The 17,797-nt window shown below is 35.7% G+C and overlaps 1 protein-coding gene across 1 annotated transcript in view; it reads right to left on the bottom strand.

Annotated features, from left to right (window-relative positions):
* VPS13B (vacuolar protein sorting 13 homolog B) overlaps nt 1-17,797 on the bottom strand; it is a 429,974-nt gene that overhangs the window by 176,617 nt on the left and 235,560 nt on the right. Inside the window, exons 25-29 of the mRNA XM_062490506.1 lie at nt 14,750-14,962; nt 6,745-6,916; nt 5,586-5,700; nt 3,088-3,229; nt 925-1,333 (exon numbers count right to left, since the gene is read on the bottom strand). Of these exons, the coding sequence (XP_062346490.1) occupies nt 925-1,333; nt 3,088-3,229; nt 5,586-5,700; nt 6,745-6,916; nt 14,750-14,962 (1,051 nt within the window). The remainder of the gene's footprint in view (nt 1-924; nt 1,334-3,087; nt 3,230-5,585; nt 5,701-6,744; nt 6,917-14,749; nt 14,963-17,797) is intronic.

Below are 17,797 nucleotides of genomic sequence, written 5' to 3'. Positions count from 1 at the left end.
AGTTGGAAAATTGTAGAGGATGCTGGCAAAAAAATGATCTATGTAAATTCTCACTGCGTGCACTTCTTGCAATTAGGTTATGAGAAAAATATAAAGACTATACTCTTAGGATTATATTGTATGCTGCACATAATGGTAGAAAAAAGGCTCCATACCTACAGAACTTATGTAAATGTATCATGATACTAGTAAAATATTACTTTTATAATATCTAGAAGAGTTGTGAGAAGCTAATGTACTCCTATGAGCTGTTACATGGTCCAATTTTACCATCAGCATCTCTATTCATATATACAGATTGTAATAGGGACGGAAATACATTTTGACATAAAAAGTGAAAACAATATCTTACAGAACAAGTATTATCCATCAATCAAATAGCTATTTCTGAACATCTTACACTACCCAAACTCTGTAACTGTGTGAAAGCCTCTTGCACGAGAGAGCTGGAATAGCTTCAAGTAAAATACTAATCTGTTGGGCATCATCCATAAGCTACATTTTAATAGTATTTTCCAAATTAAAGTATCTACTTGCTTTACTACCACATGGTTTAGCAAGTGTCAATGTTCACAAGAGCTCAGGCTCCCTGCTTACAATCCACTGCTGGAACAGGTGTCTATGGCATTACTGCACTGATACAAGTGTAATGAAAGCTGACACAGAATCACCACTGTAGAACTGGGTTAAGTTCTCTTCCACCATTCTTTATAATCACATTTTAAATGCAAACTCCATAGGTACCAAAGCAAGGATCAAATAAATAGCTAAAGGAAATTTTGGGGAAATGTGCAGAAAAGTAGCACGAACATTAGATGTTTTCTAACTCTGACCTTTAAAACTGAAGCAATAGCCAGTGATTTAACTAGAAGTATTTGTCTACACTACTGAGCAGCAACAAATCTCCAACATAAAATACTGTACCTTCTGCAATATGATGATCTTCCTCATTTTTGGGAAAGAAGACTCTTATTACACCTGTGTTGATATAAATCAGAGGCAAGTTGCGGGAAGTCAGAGCATGAGTCCTCATTGGTTGGCCTGGTGACTTCCTTTTCTCCTTCTGACTCCTTGGCACCCTGGCTTGAAAAATGCTTGCAATTGCATTTAGCAAAGGAAAACAGAGGACCACATCAAAGGCCTGGGCAGAGAGAAGGATCTCATGGAGAAAATGAGGAGAACCATCAGTGTGACTTTCTGAGAGCTTATGGAAAGTTCTTCGTTCATTTCTTGATATCAGTTTGTGCCGGACATTTTTTGTCACAGCTTTGGTATAAGTTAGTGAAAGAAAGCCATGTTGCTGGTGTGAACCATCTAAAAGTTTTGCAGTTGTCTGTTTCAAGGAAAAAAAAATAAATAAGTAAATGGCTGCAAAAATCTACATGTAGCATTCATCAATTACCATATTTCTCTTTATTTAGGATTCTATATTTTGTAGTAGCTTTCTACAGTCATTTAACTAAAAAAACTAGCAAAAAAACCCCCATAACACCTTTCATTTTCTTGAATGCAGTTTGTCCACAGCTTGTCCACACTTCTCTTCTAAAACTATGAATTTCTGAATGTATTTTTCTTTTTGAATTATTTATGTTTCACAAAACTCACATCTAATCAGCAAAAAAACCCCCATTTATTCAAGAAACTAAATTTACCATATCTTTCTGATATTTTTTTAACACAGATACTTTGATTCCTCCTTCACTTAAAGCATTTGTAGATCTCACTCCCTTTGCATTGCTCCTTCTGTACATGCAGACACAATAGCTGTTAAATTATGATTTGGGTGCTCAGATAGCTTCACCCCATCTCAACATGGGTGTATAAACCACCCATAGTCACCTAAACAAGTATTGAAGTGGTTTTGCCTCATCACCTACAAGTATTTAATGAAAATAGCTGTGGCACATGCTAAAGCACATAATTTCAATATACATTTCATTGTACTTTAAAAAGAGCAGATTCCTTTACTTAAGGTTTGTCTTGCTGAAGATGACAGTTAAATGCTTAGTTCCTACAAGATATATAGGACAGTTCCCATATTACCTCTGAAAGTTTCTTAGTCACTGTTAATAATGGGAAAATGTAAAAAACATTATTTTAACAGTGTAATATACATGTTGATAGAATTCTTTAAGATTATTTAAATATTAGGTTTAATCATGTAAGCACAAATGAAAGCAACTATATTTTGCAAGCAGTTGCTTCTTTCAGCATTTGATAGAAAGCAATTTGATAGAAATAAATTTAATATAATTTAAACATTGTTCACAGAAGGATAACATCTCTTTTTTAAATAAACAGGATATATAGTTTAAATAATGGAAAACTGGAAACTTTTAAAATTGAATTAATAAAAACAAACTGGTAAATTGATTGACTATAAGAACTGAATCAAACAGAATAAGAGAAAGTATTCCAAATAATTTTCATGATGAAAATAAATCATACCATCCAGAACTTTCACTAATATAAAATAATTTCCTAGACTCCCAAAGAGGCAATGTCATAATACATAGAGTTCTTCAAGGACAAAAAGGCAAGAAGAAAGCATCTTAAATATCTCACATTGAGATATTCTGAATCGGAAAGTACTCTTCCAAGCATACAAAAGAGAAATTCAAATATGGAATTATTTATTGTTGATCTATCATAATTAGAGAAAGAACTTTTTAAGGCTGCATAAAGGTATACTGCAATAATACCATGCACTTAAAGCTGTAAGTAGATATCAGAATTACATTTAAAAATGCAGCATTTAATACTGGCTTTTACATATTTGGCCTTCAAACGTACTGTGTGTGCTCACTTCTAATACAAATGAATCTCACTGACTTCAGTGGTCTGTTGTTATGTACAAGGTTGTGAACCACCAACCCTCATTCCTTTATCTACTAATACATAACAACTATTATTAAAGGACAAGGTGGAAATAACACAAGTTCCATAATCAATATAAGCAAGAAATATATTCAGTGCAAAAAAATTTGAAAACAAGAAATTAATTTAAGGGGTTTTTTTCTTTTTTTTTTTTTTCCTGTCATTTATTAGTGAAAGTTCTGTATTCAGAAATTTTAAAAAGATTCTTACAGAGGGAAAGAAGCCAGATAAATTACTGAAAGGATCCTGCTTGCTGATAGGTCGAACCAACAAGGTACGTCTGTTCAGCTTGTCAGTACAGGAAAGGAACACGCCTCCATATTGCCCCAGAGACCAAGAATCTTCCCCAAGGCTTGAGGTAATGAACGAGGCATGGAAGATAGGAAGAAAAAAGAAATAAACAAAAAAATTTGCTATGAGCAAAAAAAATTGTTTACGTTTAATAGCTTGCATGTTTCGATGTAACTGCAAGATAAACCTATGCCATACCTTTTTGTAAAAAGCTGAAATTCAATTAGATCAAACAAAAAAAAAGATACTAAAAAAGGTAACTGTAAAATTTCATATGAAAGGACAACCTGCAGCAAGAGGTCAAGACACATGAGAAGAAAAGTATAGTAAAAACCTGTGTGTAGAAAAGAGACTTACCCTGGATTTTCAGCAGACAGCTTTAACAGAACAAGGAGGAGAAAGATTACAAGAACAAATACACTGTGAATGTAAAGCTGTATTCATATGTTACAAAATCAGTATTATTTAGAAAAAAATTAGCTTTTAAATGTTAAAATGTGCCTTGTACTACAGTTCTTGTAACCATTCTTTTGAACATAGAGGAGAAAAAAGTGAAGTAATTTGCTTAAGAAGAGTTATTCAAGTAAGCACCTTAGTTTACTACAGAAATCTCACCAAAAGTTTTTCTCTGCATTGTAGAAAAATTCCTTCAAAATGTCCTGACTGCCAATCTCCCCCTGGCCTGGAAGACAGAAAGTTCACCCTGTCTATTCTCTGCTTCTGGTTTTAGTCCACAGAGATTTATTTACACATAGGAAAAATAGATTAGGAAATATAAATGAGAACAGTGGCAATTTTGTCAAGTGGAGTAAATTTTGAGTTTGTTGGGGTTTTTTAGGTTTTTGTTTGTTTGTTTCCCCCCCAAGCTTGTTAAGAGGAGCTAGCTATTGGGATTTCACAGAATCATAGAATACCTTGGGTTGGAAGGGACTCAAAGGATCATCAAGTCCAACTCCTGACTCTGCTCAGCACCATCCCCAGGAGTCACACCATGTGCTCAACAGCTTTGTCCAAATGCTTCTTGAGTTCTGTCAGGCTGGTGCTGTGACACCTTCCCTGGGGAGCTGTTCCAGCGCCCAACCACCCTCTGGGTCAAGAACCTTTTCATAATACCCAACCTAAACCTCCCCTGATACAATTCCAGGCCATTCCCTCAGGTCCTATCACTGGGACCACAGAGAAGAGATCAGTGTCTGCCCCTTCTCTTCCTCTCATGAGGAAGTTGAAACTGCAATGAGGTCTCCCCTCAGTGTCCTCCAGGCTGAACAGACCAAGTAACCTCAGATGCTGCTCACATGGCTTCCCTTCAAGGCCCTTCACCCTCTTTACTGCCCTCCTTTGGATTCTCTGTAGTAGTTAAATAAGTTTCTCATATTGTGGTGCCCAAAACTTCACACAATATTCAAGGTGAGGCCATCCCAGTGCAGAGCAGAGCAGGACGATCCCCTCCCTTGTGATGCTGTGCCTGATGCATCCCAGGACATGCTCAGCATTCCTGCACCATGACATGATTTTAATTTTTTTTTAAAGTACAAATTTTAATTAGCAATTATTATATTATATTATATTATATACAAAAGCATTTACAACATAGGCAAAAAGACAGGAATTTAAATAATTTTCAAGGAAGCTCATCAGGAATAAAATCATAAAGAAACGATGGTAACGTTGCTAAATTGATACTAAATCTCCTTCCAATTGTACTTAGGGAACAATAAGCATTCAATAAGACCTTGCAGACACTGATTCCCAAGTCAAAATGATTTGTGCTGCTAAATATTTTAGTTATTTTCAATGCCAACAGCCGTGCTGAAGCTTTTAACTATATTTTTCCTCTCAAGGAGTAAGACAACTCTGCTATTTTCTCTTAATTCAAAATGGAATCTGTTGATCTGTAATGGCTAATTACTGCAGCTTTACTCAGGTGTCTGCACAACACTGTGTCATGTGACACAACAGAGATCAGCAGCTTAGCTCCCTTCCTTACATTAACTGCTGCCTTGCCACAGCAACAGATGTTCCTGAAAAACTGAGTTGTTTCTCTTTAGTATGTAAGAGTAATGTAGCATAAATCATTAAATAATGGCACTTGATAACACATCATGAACCAATATTTCAGGAATTTCCCATTCTAAAGTTAAGCCAAAATGAATTATTTTGGTCTAAATAATCAAGAGAGTAGTAAGTGTGAAAGAAACCACTGTCCTAAATTTGCAATGATTTCTATGTATATCTTTGGAAATAGATCTAACTGTGAGGAAACATAATTGTTATTTTTATTACTTAAAAGGTTAAAATAATTTAACCAAAATTGAATATCTACCTTAAATTAAGAATTAAGAAAAAAAAAATCCCAAAACACCACCTGCCTTTATGTTTCAGCCTGAAATTAAAGCATCACAACTCACAGGAATTACCTGTTTTTGTAATGATCAATATTGAAGCTTTCTATTTTACATTTGATTTTGGTATAGACATCCTGCATATCCACTGAGGCACTGAGATCTTCTAATTCACTGACAATACAGACTTCTGCAAGAGTCAAAGAAAATAAAAATTATTAGTTATTAATCTGAAACTTGAAGGATTTTAAGCAAGAAATATATCTGAGACACTACATTATGTAAATAAGATGACGCTACTTCTACCCAGAGTTTTGTCATAAAGCATTTTTTGATTCAAGTGTCACACTAGAATCCAGACCTTTTTATACAAGTGTATTGAGAAACATATATATGGGGTTTCTAGTTTAGGCATTTATAGCATAATTCTTAGGGGGGGGGAAATGAAAAAATATTTTCAAAGATATTTACTCTAATTATACTGGAGTCTTCTTTCTCTTGTGCAATTAGTTTTTAAAAATCAAAGGATCAATTACTTTTCTTGAAAATTAGCCTTAAAAATTAGTCACTTTATTTTTTCACATTTCTGTGGGCAACAAATAATAGCTAAGCTGTATTTCCTAGAAAAAAAAATGGAAGTCCTGCAGTTTATGGAACGTGAGTTTCTTTCAAACAATTACTGTTGGATGATAATTCAACAATATCTCAAGCAGAAAAAAATATTAGCTGTGTACAACACATATTTTTCTTTTCCATACAGAATTTCAAACTTCTCTACTGAACCCCATATTAAACTTCCTTTTACTTTAATGATTATATAATGATGATTATATTAAGTTGAAATTTGAAAGTATCAGTATTAAACTACAATGGGCTATATATGGACATACACAAAATATATGACTAAATAATATCAAAATGAAACATGACTGTTTCTAAGAAAATAAATGCAGCACTCTATATAAATTATTTCCAACTTAGCTTAATCTTCTGTCCACATGGAGGGGAAAGTTTATGCCAAAGAACAACATTGAATTCTAATTTGCATGCAGTAACCTAACTACAGTTTACTGCTGTTATTTAAAATACAGCTCCAACCCATTATTTCTGTGTTACAGTGTTCAGTAATATTGATTATGTTGATACAAGCTCTGAATAGATAATATTGTGATGTAAAATAGGCTGTGCTGCTTGGAATTTAAAATGGTACATTAGGCAGAAAAATGTAAAGTACCTGTGCCATTATTTCTAGGATCAGGTGCAAACAATTTTACAGTAATTTTTGGCAACATCCACTGCATCCATAGGCTGACACGTCCGCTTGAAACTCCGATATTGCTTGTTGTTTGTTCCAATGTAATGGAGTCTGAGAATGGAGAATCATCACCACCCTGAAGAGAATCACCCTATGGAACAAAACCAATAGCTGAGACAAAAATGAGTACTGCTTTTCACCACTTCTGGGTTTTTTTTTCTATCTCAACTGATATGGATGCACAAACTATCGAAATACAGATTTCCAAACAGTATATTTGAATTAAGCCATTTGTAACACCATGAAAAGATAAAGACAGTATTTTCCCTTTTCTTTGGTAGGGATAACAGACTGTGGCAAAGACTAAATGGTAAAACTGTAAGGTTTTATGACAGGTCTCCTTGGCATAGCACACTTGCCCTGTTAACTCTACACTAAGGAAACACTATCATCAATTTAAAACAAAGACTAATAGGAATATTTGGAGATGCAATAGGAAAAGGGATATGGAGGCTTGCACATATCTGAAAGGCAAAGGAAGGAAGAGTCATTGGAAGTACCAAATGAATAGCCACCCAGTAAGGCCACAACACCTAACACTATGTACACACAGCTTTTTAGTAATTTTTTCCCCCATTGTATGTGCTTCCCTGTAATTTCCTGGAAAAAAAGTTTTAAGAAAAGAATAGCCTTTTGTAAGAACTGGAAATATTTTATTTGCCACTTTCTAAATGCTTCTGTTGTTTAAAAAATGATTGCTACTTGTAATATTCTTAAATGTATGAAATGTTGACAAATGAGCTTGTAGAAGCTTCTGTGCCATCAATAATATCTGTTCCTTCCCTAAAAGTTTAAGGGCTCAACAAAGAAATTTTAAAAAAAATGTTTTTAGGAGAAGATGATGACAAATGAAAGCTCTACTAAAAATTCTGTTTGGCTTAATAATGTGCGTTTATTAGAACAATGCAGGCATGCACTGATAATATTTACCAGCCTAAGAACCTCATCCTGCTCCTTTGCTGGATCTTCCAGATAGGGAAAGAAAGATGTAAACATGTAACTGCTCATCAGCCCCCAGTGTTTACAACCTATTAAACTGAATGCAAGGGATATACAAGTCACTAATGTCATCCAGAAGCTACTGAATATCCAGGAGCATCTCCACTTGCAACTTCACCATGTGCTGCAAGTTTTCTCCATTCAAGCACAAAGAAAGGAAAAAGGTTTAATCACTTTGATCCACTGAGACCAAGTTGTTTCTAAGATTAACAGACCAATAAACACCCAAAGTCCTATCTTTCATTGAAGGTTTGTGGGATTAGGCATTGTAAATTATGATGAACAATATGTTTGAGATTTATCTAATTAAAAGCCAAGATTATTTCTATGGAAGACACCCCAGAAGGTACATCTACACAGTAACCACTACATTGGACTGAAACTATTTTAACCAGTCATGCAAGATTCAGAACGTATTCATTTCAACATCAGATGTCCTAGGAAAGCTTGCTTTCAATAGCAAAATTAAAATCTGACAGTATTTTCCTCATTCTGCAGTCCAAGGCTGGAAAATGCAAATATGTAAATTCTGTTAGCAATCTATTTTCTGGATGGGTAGGACCTAGCCTAAACCTAATAACATAGCTCATATGGGAGCATTTATGTTGACAAATCACATTTTCATTCAACTCAGGTCTACAGTTTAATTATAGGTTTTCAAAACTATAAGAGGACACAGAGAGAAACAGCAAAGGTACTTTATCTGCATGCAGTAACCTTTACCCTTGAGAAGCTCAGTGATATTACAATTGGGAAGAAACCATAAACACTGCCAATAGCTGACACAGAGAACTTAGCATTCCAGATAATCATTCCTATGAGGAAGGGAAAGCTTGTCCAACTAACCAATGTATGTTTCAAGAAAATAACACCTAAACATGGGGCTATAATACCTGGATCAGCTCAACAGATGTAATATGAAGTGATGCAATGAAAATTAAGATCCAGTTCACCTTCAATCATCTCTAGTGACAGTGCACTTCTATTAATCAAAATGCATGAAAAAGCACAAGTATATTTCTACTTACTTTTATATTTGTTAAATAAGGCATTATTGCTTACAGCTCTGAACAGATTACCTGGAGAGCCATAGGGGATCATCTTTTGAAAAACTGTTAGACTCCTGAGGTCCAAAAAGGATTTGCTCCTATCACGTTCTAAGTGAACTAACTTCCTTACACAATCCCACCTAAAATCTCTCTCCAAATCATGGATTTAGCATGGCCCTCTTTCTTTTAGTGTTTGTTTATTCTTCCTCTTCTGTTTTACTCTTACAGTGTCTGCAGATTTAATTATCAAATATAGCAGGTCCTGTCTCCTGCTGTGTATCTACTAATATTTTATGCCTGCCACAGCAGGACATCTTACTGGAGAAACCTCAGATAACTCATTTCACTATGATACATCTAGCTCCCAAATCGCAGTGGCACCTTGAACAGATGGCACCTAACAAAATGAGTTTTAAAAAAAGTGTGGTAGAACCTGCTAAATAACATGTTCAGGGCAGAGGTTAACTCTTTCCTCACAAACTGATCTGCATTTCCTATTTGCTTCTCCAGCAAAATCCTTCCTGTCTCTTGCCTTCTTTTGTCCAGATTCCCATCTCTTAGTACTATTTGGTAACCATGTCCTTGCAAGGTATTTCCTACTGTCTCCACAAATAGCTCTACTCTCTCCAGTGCCACTTAATTATCCTACAAGGTAGCACTAACTGGCAGTGACATGAGAGCAAATATTTTTTCAAAACTGTAAACAAAATTCAGCTTTCTTCAGGAATGCCAGCATCTGTCCTTGGAACAAAAAGTATGGGGAAAGCAGCCTTGGAGAGTCAGGACTGCAAGTTCCCCAGCATCTGAAAGGATGTAGGCAGAGCAGTCACTTCTGCACTGCTAACCAGTGTTAGTCCTTGCTTCTCCTGAAGTGGCAGGCTCCAGTAATAAGACAGTGACATAACCCAGCCATTTCTCTGTCCTCGACTATCCCTGTCAACCCTCTGCAAACACTAGCCTGCCTCCCTTCAACTATTCTGTTCACTTGTAAAGCAATGAAAGGTAGGAGTGAAAAATGTATCCTTCCAAAACCACAATGCTTTGAAAATCCATCTCCTGTTTTAATGAGTCTTTATTTGCAAAGTCCTCATTCTCTGAGGACATCAGAGAAGCCTCAACCTATTTCCTGACTGAGATCTCATGCCATGAGAATGGCATTACTTCTGATCCTTTAAATTTCTGACAATAAATTGCTTTTTATTTGTTTCTTTTGTATAACATCCACACAGCTCCTTTGACAGTCTGCCTTTCAGTAACTTCCCACGCCTTCATAGTTTGCCTTTGAATGACTGCCCTAAAAGATGATGCTTCAGTGTTTCACTGTGTCAGAAATGACCCTTCTCATCAAACCTCACATGCTCCAAAAAGACAGTGGAGTCAACAGTACTTTGGGCAGATCCCTTCAGCAGGGCAGATCTGAAGGAAGGAGACAGCCAAAGAGAATCTCCCTGTGCTGAGATCTTCAGATGAATTTCACAAAGTACCAAGAAAAAAAAGCCAATTAAGGTAAGGAAAGCACAATATTTATGTGTTTATTTACAGTTCAAGCCAATGCTCTTGACAATGCTGATGTTCTGTGGAGCCATTTGTGGCTCTTCGCTCCTTTCATTCTCTAAAAAGCAATTTATTTATTTTTATTTTAATCTGAAGGATTTTTCAGGTTCTGTTTGTACTATAAACACACTTCATTTTGCCAAACCGTAACTTACAAACTGTGTCGGAATGGGTGGGAATGAGAGACAATCTCCTCCTCATCCTTCACACATCCCTCCCACTCTCCCACTGAACATGTTCCAAAATGGATTTTGAATGAAAATCAACTTTGTTCTAAAATTTTGGAAGGTCTCTACTTTTCTGATAATTGAAAAACAAGAAAACAATAGCTGATTAAACTTAAATGGGTACACTTAACAGCAAATACGTATTGCCACCATGGTAATTTTTTTAATTTTATAATTGAGTTATTTTATTTCTGCAATTTAATGTTTTCAGCTGTTTAATGCATTTTGCTAGGATTTTTTCCACAGAGAGCTATTTTTGTTTAGTGGTTTGAGTACAAAGATAACTTTACTATGAAGAAAAGTTTTGCTATAATTTTCCCACACTTCCTTAGGACTATTTTTCTGAAGATATTAAATTATGTACAACGCCTCTCAGAGAATCAGTCAGTTGATAATTTTGGCGAAAGGTTACTTAAAGCAATATTTGTGAGATTTTTTAAGAACTGCATTTACCCTAGAGTTACAGATACCGACCTAGATGCATCATTAGAAACTGGACCTGCAATTGCTAGGGTTTGGAATTTATTCTACGACAGAGCCTGAAAATCCTAACAAGGGCCTCAACTCACTTGGGCTTCACTTCACCCTACAGTTCTGTACTTGGGCTACTGCATTCCCAGTCAGTATTCCAGGTCACTGGGCGTACTCCCCCTTGGACTGGCAGCAGGTCAGTGTATCCAAAACTGGATTTGGCTGCGGCGTTCAGCAGTGATCTCTTGATGGCAGCCATGGCAGCTGCAGAGCTTGTCAAGAGACATCCCCAGCTGCTCAACACCCTGTCCCTGTCACAGGTGACATGGTGCTGCCTCTGCCTCCTTCAACAGTTTAACTTCAACATACTACCTGCATTTTTCTACCATTAAAACATGTGAACAGCTGGATTGGCCCATTCTCTTTGTCGGGGCAGATGCTCCTCTGAAGACAGACATAACATGTTGCATGACTGTCCTCTGGGAGGCAAAAAAAATGGAAGAGACTGCATTTCTTCTTAGCCTTCTGTTCATGGTACTGTAACCACAACCATTAGGCAGAGTCAAAGGGCCTGAAAAACTGTTGGTCTGCAGTAGCTGACATATTTTTAAATTTTTTTCTCCCCCAAATAAGTTCAAATTCACAGAAATTTTTTGCAATGAAAAACTAAGCAACCGAAGTGAGAAGAAAGACTATGCTCTTGTTTCTCATGGAGTTTCAACTTTCATTTTGGATTTTCAGCACCCAGCATGTTATTGTTAAATAAGTTTATGCATTACTTCTCTGCTCTGTTTCCAGATCTACTGAAAAATCAAGCCAGAGTCAGAAACCATGAACTATTTTCCCACAACTTCTCATGCCAAGTCCTAAAATATACAATTTAATTCTTTTACCAATTGTTGCAAATTGACCAATACACTGAGTTTATTTTCTTACCAGAATTTATCTTTGTTCATCAGGAAGATCCAAACATATGAGGCCTTCATCCTTGGCCTGCCTGAAGCTCAGGGATGATCACAGTTTGGCCACACTAATGCTATGCCTTATCAAAATAACTTCTGCGTTCTTGCTCAATCACTGAGTTTCCCCAAGGACTAAACACTTCTACCACTGTTTGTACTTAAGTAAATAGTAACAAGTGGCCTGTTGTAGTCTGTACTACCTTACCTTTTCCAAGGCAGGGATGGTAAAAATTATTAACCATTTCCAGACTCCAGTATTTAAACCTGAGTGAGAACTCATGCTTCCCTGTACTACCATCACCCAGGCTAAAAGTCATTAAGCCTAGATAGCTTTATCCACATCAGACCATGGTGCTCACATCAAGTTGTCAGCAAGAAAAGAATTAGACACAGCTTAAAATATAAATCATTCACAAATCACATAAACAAATTACATTTTTTTTGCTATTTGATATAAACAGTTGTGCAAGTTTGCTTTTTTATTTTACAGCAAGCCTGTTGCAGCTGAAAGAAGCTTTAAAAATAATCATGTATCTCCCACAGAGCAAAACACAGTAACTATAAAATCTCTAAACTTAAAAACTCCCATAGCTATGGCAGCAAAGCTGGTTTTGTTTGACAGATTTCACAATCTCAAGGCTCAAAACTATAGAAATATATAAACAAAATACAGAGTCTGATAAAAAAAACAAACTTCTGGAAAATTTCAAACCTATAGAAATATATAGTATTAATTAATTACTCTATTCTAATATTGTCCCTTTTTCATTAATTCATTAAATTTTCTTGAGGTAATTTAGAATTTTTAGAAGAAGTAATTTTCTAGCTAGTGTATAACATTTGTTGAGAGTACAAAGAAGATCAAATAAATTATGAAGAACATTTTGCAAAAGGGCAGGATATGAACACTAAACTTGGACCCGTATAACCAAAATAATCCTGGTAACATATGGATTAAAATAATTACTGAATAGCTTCAATCAATGCTCCAAGTACAGCATGTACTCCAAATACTGCTGTCTATATAAATGATCAAAAATAAATTATTGTTTATAAAGCTGTGGTTTCTGATTGTAATGAGAAATTAATTTGACGTGAGTAGGAGGAAAAGCACCATTTTTATGACCATATTGTTTTCTTGCTATTATTGCTTACCTTCAATTCTGAATCCATGGCAGTATTTTTCACAATTGAAATTATGCACGCATGGATATACCAAATCCAAGGCTATTAAAATAATCTAGAAACATTTTAGTGATAGGACTGTAACTGTAGCTCAAACACCTTTTAATGTCAGCTACCTCTTTGGGGGGTATGTGTGTGTATGATGAATATAAAAAGTAGGCACTAGCAATCACCATTTCATTTTCTCCAAAACTGGGAATTAATATAAACTATACACAGGATTAAACCAATCCTGGCCAAATGTTGAATACGTATTGCACTCGGAATTCAAATTAATGTATATCTGCCTGCGTCCCAGAACTGCTCTATGAGGTGTCCCTAAAACTGATGGGGTTATCACGAGACTGAATGTCATTCAGAAAAGTCTCCCTACATTCTAATGGATTTAAGTCAAAACCAAAGCATTGCATACATGTGGTACATTGGTATACCTTCAACTCATCTGATGCATTTTTGACTCTACCCTGGAGCACAAACAAGGTCAACTCACTATTTTAACTCACAAACCTGACAGGAGCACTAAGAAAACCACAAATACTATGCCTGTGCAGCTTCACAGCTTCCTGTGATCACCCATTTTACTCTACACCAGCTTCCTGGTGACTTATGGCTAATGCTACTCAATGGGTGAAGTTTAACACGGCATCCATGCTGATAAAAGAATTAGTCTGCTTTCCTCAGTATGGCACAGGACTCCTCCCCTGCCTCAAATATTTCACAGTTTTAGGCACACACACACTTTATGTTCAGGTACAAGATTGCTCCAGGCAGTTCCACAGTGTTATAAATTAAGGAGGCAGAAATAGATAAAACTGAGTGGCCAATGCACGTGAAGATGCATACCCAAATGCTCACGTGACAGACCTACAAAAGCACTCCTGAGCCATGGACAGCTGAGGCAGGTGGATGGACTGAGCTTCAGGAGCAGCTCTCAGATGGCACCATGGCTCAACAGTGGCTGGATGGAAGTGAGGTGAGCACACAGCTGGGTGCAATGCCATCCTCAGAAGCCTTCACAGCCCAGTACCTCTCCTGGCTGCCAATGTAATTTACACACAGCAGCTCTCTACCGAGAGGGACTGGCTGACTACTTGAAACAGCCCCCAAGCAGCAAAGGTATTTTCAAAACCACAATTATTATTCGATTAATTCTGGACTTGAAAAATGGCTTATGCTTCTGGACCTGAACACACTAACCACAGCTTTCTGACACAAGAGAATATGCACTCACTTCAAAGAGAAACAATACAAACAAATAATAAATATAAGTACAACACAGCAAATTTTTTTTTTCTCTCTCTCTTTTGTTCCACCAAAATGAGCAATGAACTATTCTTCATTACTTTACTGGGGCAAAGTTACTTTCCACCTGGACTCTACTACTTTTTCTGATTTTATTGATTCTTCCTTGACTGCATACCACCACATTTTGTAGGTCAGAACTCACATAACACATTTTTTTAAGAAATAAAAATACCTCTGTAGTGGTTCCAATGTCAGCAGATGGACTGTATGTGCTGGTATCTGGTGGAATGGTACCAATGCTACTCTTAACTGGAGAACTAGGAGGAGCAGGTCCTGTCATGGTTTCAGTATAGACAGAAGATACAGATTGGTATAGAACTCCTTTCCTCTGAATTTTATTCCAAACTTTATTTGTGATCTCAGCCAGTTCATACAGAAGCTGGACCTAAAGAAAAGCACAGAACTTAATTTTAGGAAGAAGTTTTTCCTAATGAGGTGAAGGAAAAATCATTGAAGTCCTCCACTGAGACTTGGAACATAGCAGAACTGAACTTCTCACCATTTATAATGTTCTGATAAGCAAGTACATTGCAAATAAAATAATTAACATCACTTACAGTATAGTGACTTTGATAAAAATTATCTGTGCTTTGCATAAACATATGGTACATAGTTCAAAAACATAACCAATAACATAGTCTTGTAAAAGTTTTACTTACATAAATGTTAACAATTAAGCAAAGCTAATATATCACATATTTCATATTTATAGATACTGTCTCTAGGAAAAGGCAAATGTAAACTTTATAAAATATTAACAACGCAAAACTAATCACTGTATTAATATAAATTGTATTAAAATAATGATCCTGTGCAGCATGTGAAACTGGCTTTGTAAGAATATTCACTACCTAACTCAATAGTCTCCTGGCATATGTCATTCCAATATTCAGAAACACACTGTTTAACTTGCACATTGTTTGACTCAATTCTAAGATATTTACATAAGTTTTTGTAAATAGGCATTAATCATGGAATTTGCACGACAACATATTGGAATATACTGTATAAAAAAGGTCAGTGAAAACTAAAAATAATATATAAGCAGATTCACAGCTGGATACCATACCCAACTTGCCATACAAAAATTTAAATTCTCATATTTACAAGTTCTTTAAGCCTCAGGACAGTTCTGCTCTACAAAGCTGGCTGCTTATGTGGGCAGAACAGATGCAGAAAAACACTGCTGTCAATCTATATTTGATATAAAACAGTATTTGATTCTGTGCATGAGAATGTGTGATGAAGTCTCAAACTACATGGTGCAGTCCTTTCTTAAGAGGTGAAATGCTGGAATTTTATAAAAACCTTCTTAATTCATCTTGAATTTTCTTTTGAAGTTTCAAGGTTTACACTGAGCAGGTCATATAATCTTTTGACAGAATTTTCCTCAGAGGAGGTAAACTTCACAGTACATTTTTTTCCTTCATACACAGAACAATATACAGCCAAAGAACTCTCGCTGTGATGAAGAGTTCCTTCAGTTATGCTGTGAAGTATTTTATGTCTGTAGCACTCTGATAGGCACTGGTAACCTTTATATTGCCAAATTCAGATTTCTTAAGTTTTCCTGAGTCTTCTCCATGTAATGCAGGAAGCTCAACTAATATCCTAATGTAACTAACTAATGTAACATCCACCCAACTGATTGACTAATATAACATTAACTGGTGTTGACACTTTGCTGGCAAAAGTATCTCTAAAAATTTAATAGGATACAGGCAGATATCCAAATCATACATGCTTGCAATTTCCCCATGACCCAATTTTTTTCCACAAAACCAAAGGACAACTTAAGCTACATTTTTATAAACTTTTAATGAAGCAGGGCATTCAGAAAATTATTTATGCTACTGTTCCTAAAGGCACAAAGTAATGCAAAAGAAGGAACTTGTGTTTACATATATGCCCGTATACAAGGTGAAGCGGTTTGTCATCAGTTAATCCAACACTGAAAGGCTGAAATCTTACTGGGTTGCTGTAGTCATAATCATTAAAGCCAATAATTACTTAACTTGTCAGGGAGACTTTTTAAAATTGCTCAGGCTAGAATCTTTCCCGGCGCTCTGAAACAATGGCTATTTCAGACAGCAGTAGCCATGTGTCAGAACATCACCAGCAACCAGCCAACCAAATAGTATGATCAAAATACTCCATCCCACTCTGAAACTAGGGACAAAATTAGTTGAGCAAACAAAAAAGCACACTTTCATTAGAGGAAGATGATTTTCATAGAATTATGCTAAAAAGTAAAAAAATATCAAAAAGCCTCACTAAAAAATCCTCATTAAAACAAAAAAGATGTTATGGGTCTACACGTAAATAAAATTTCAAAACTTCAGATAAAGTCACATCTTTGGTTATTTTTAACGCACTTTATTTCATTCAATTGCTTGTTACTGATTAAAATTGAAGGATTCCTTTTTCTCTTGTTGGTTGCATGTTTTCAAATGCATAGTCTCAATATTTTACAAATACATTTCTGATTATATGAGAAGGGTCAGTGTAACCGTAAGACCTCCCACCTTTCTAAGTATTTTTGAGCATATATAATAATTATTTTTAGAACACACTATTTAAGCGAACAAAAATGGCAGGACAAGAAGAATAACTGCCAGTATTTGTTAAAAAAGGCTTCCCCCTCTCACTGTTTCCACTCCCTCCTCAGCAAAACCACACATAACTCAGTAAGACCCCACTGACTACTTGGCAAAATCTGTACAGCTCAGTATGTTACAGCATTTTATACTTTAAAAATAACACATTACTAAAGAATTGAAAACTACAACCAAAGACAACATCCTGGCAATTTTGCACACTGGTAGTATCTATTGACTTTATGACCATCAGAATATGGTTTCATATTAAATCATAATAGTCATATAAGTAGAATACTTCACCTTTGCTACCATTTAACAAATTCACCAAATTTCACCTAGTGGAAGGTTGTCATCTATAGAAAAAATACAGCCTGTCATTGTACGGAATCAAATTTCATACTGTGAATTTATAACTATCAAATATTCTTTATGGAACTGTATTTTTCATCTTCTACCCTTTGACATGTGGTTAAAGAAGACTAATTGCCTTTATTTCTTCTCTTTTGCATAAGTAAAGCAGAAAGGATAGTAAGGCACATGTAAAGGAGAAAAGACAGTTCAAGAACTTATAGCAAACTCAAATAATTTGTCTGCATTCTTGGAGTCATTAGAATATTTCA

This window comes from Cinclus cinclus, chromosome 1 (genome assembly GCF_963662255.1).
Source record: "Cinclus cinclus chromosome 1, bCinCin1.1, whole genome shotgun sequence".
NCBI classification, from domain to species: Eukaryota; Metazoa; Chordata; class Aves; order Passeriformes; family Cinclidae; genus Cinclus; species Cinclus cinclus.
The sequence above is the reverse complement of the archived record's forward strand: the minus strand, read 5'-3'. Positions and strand labels throughout refer to the sequence as shown.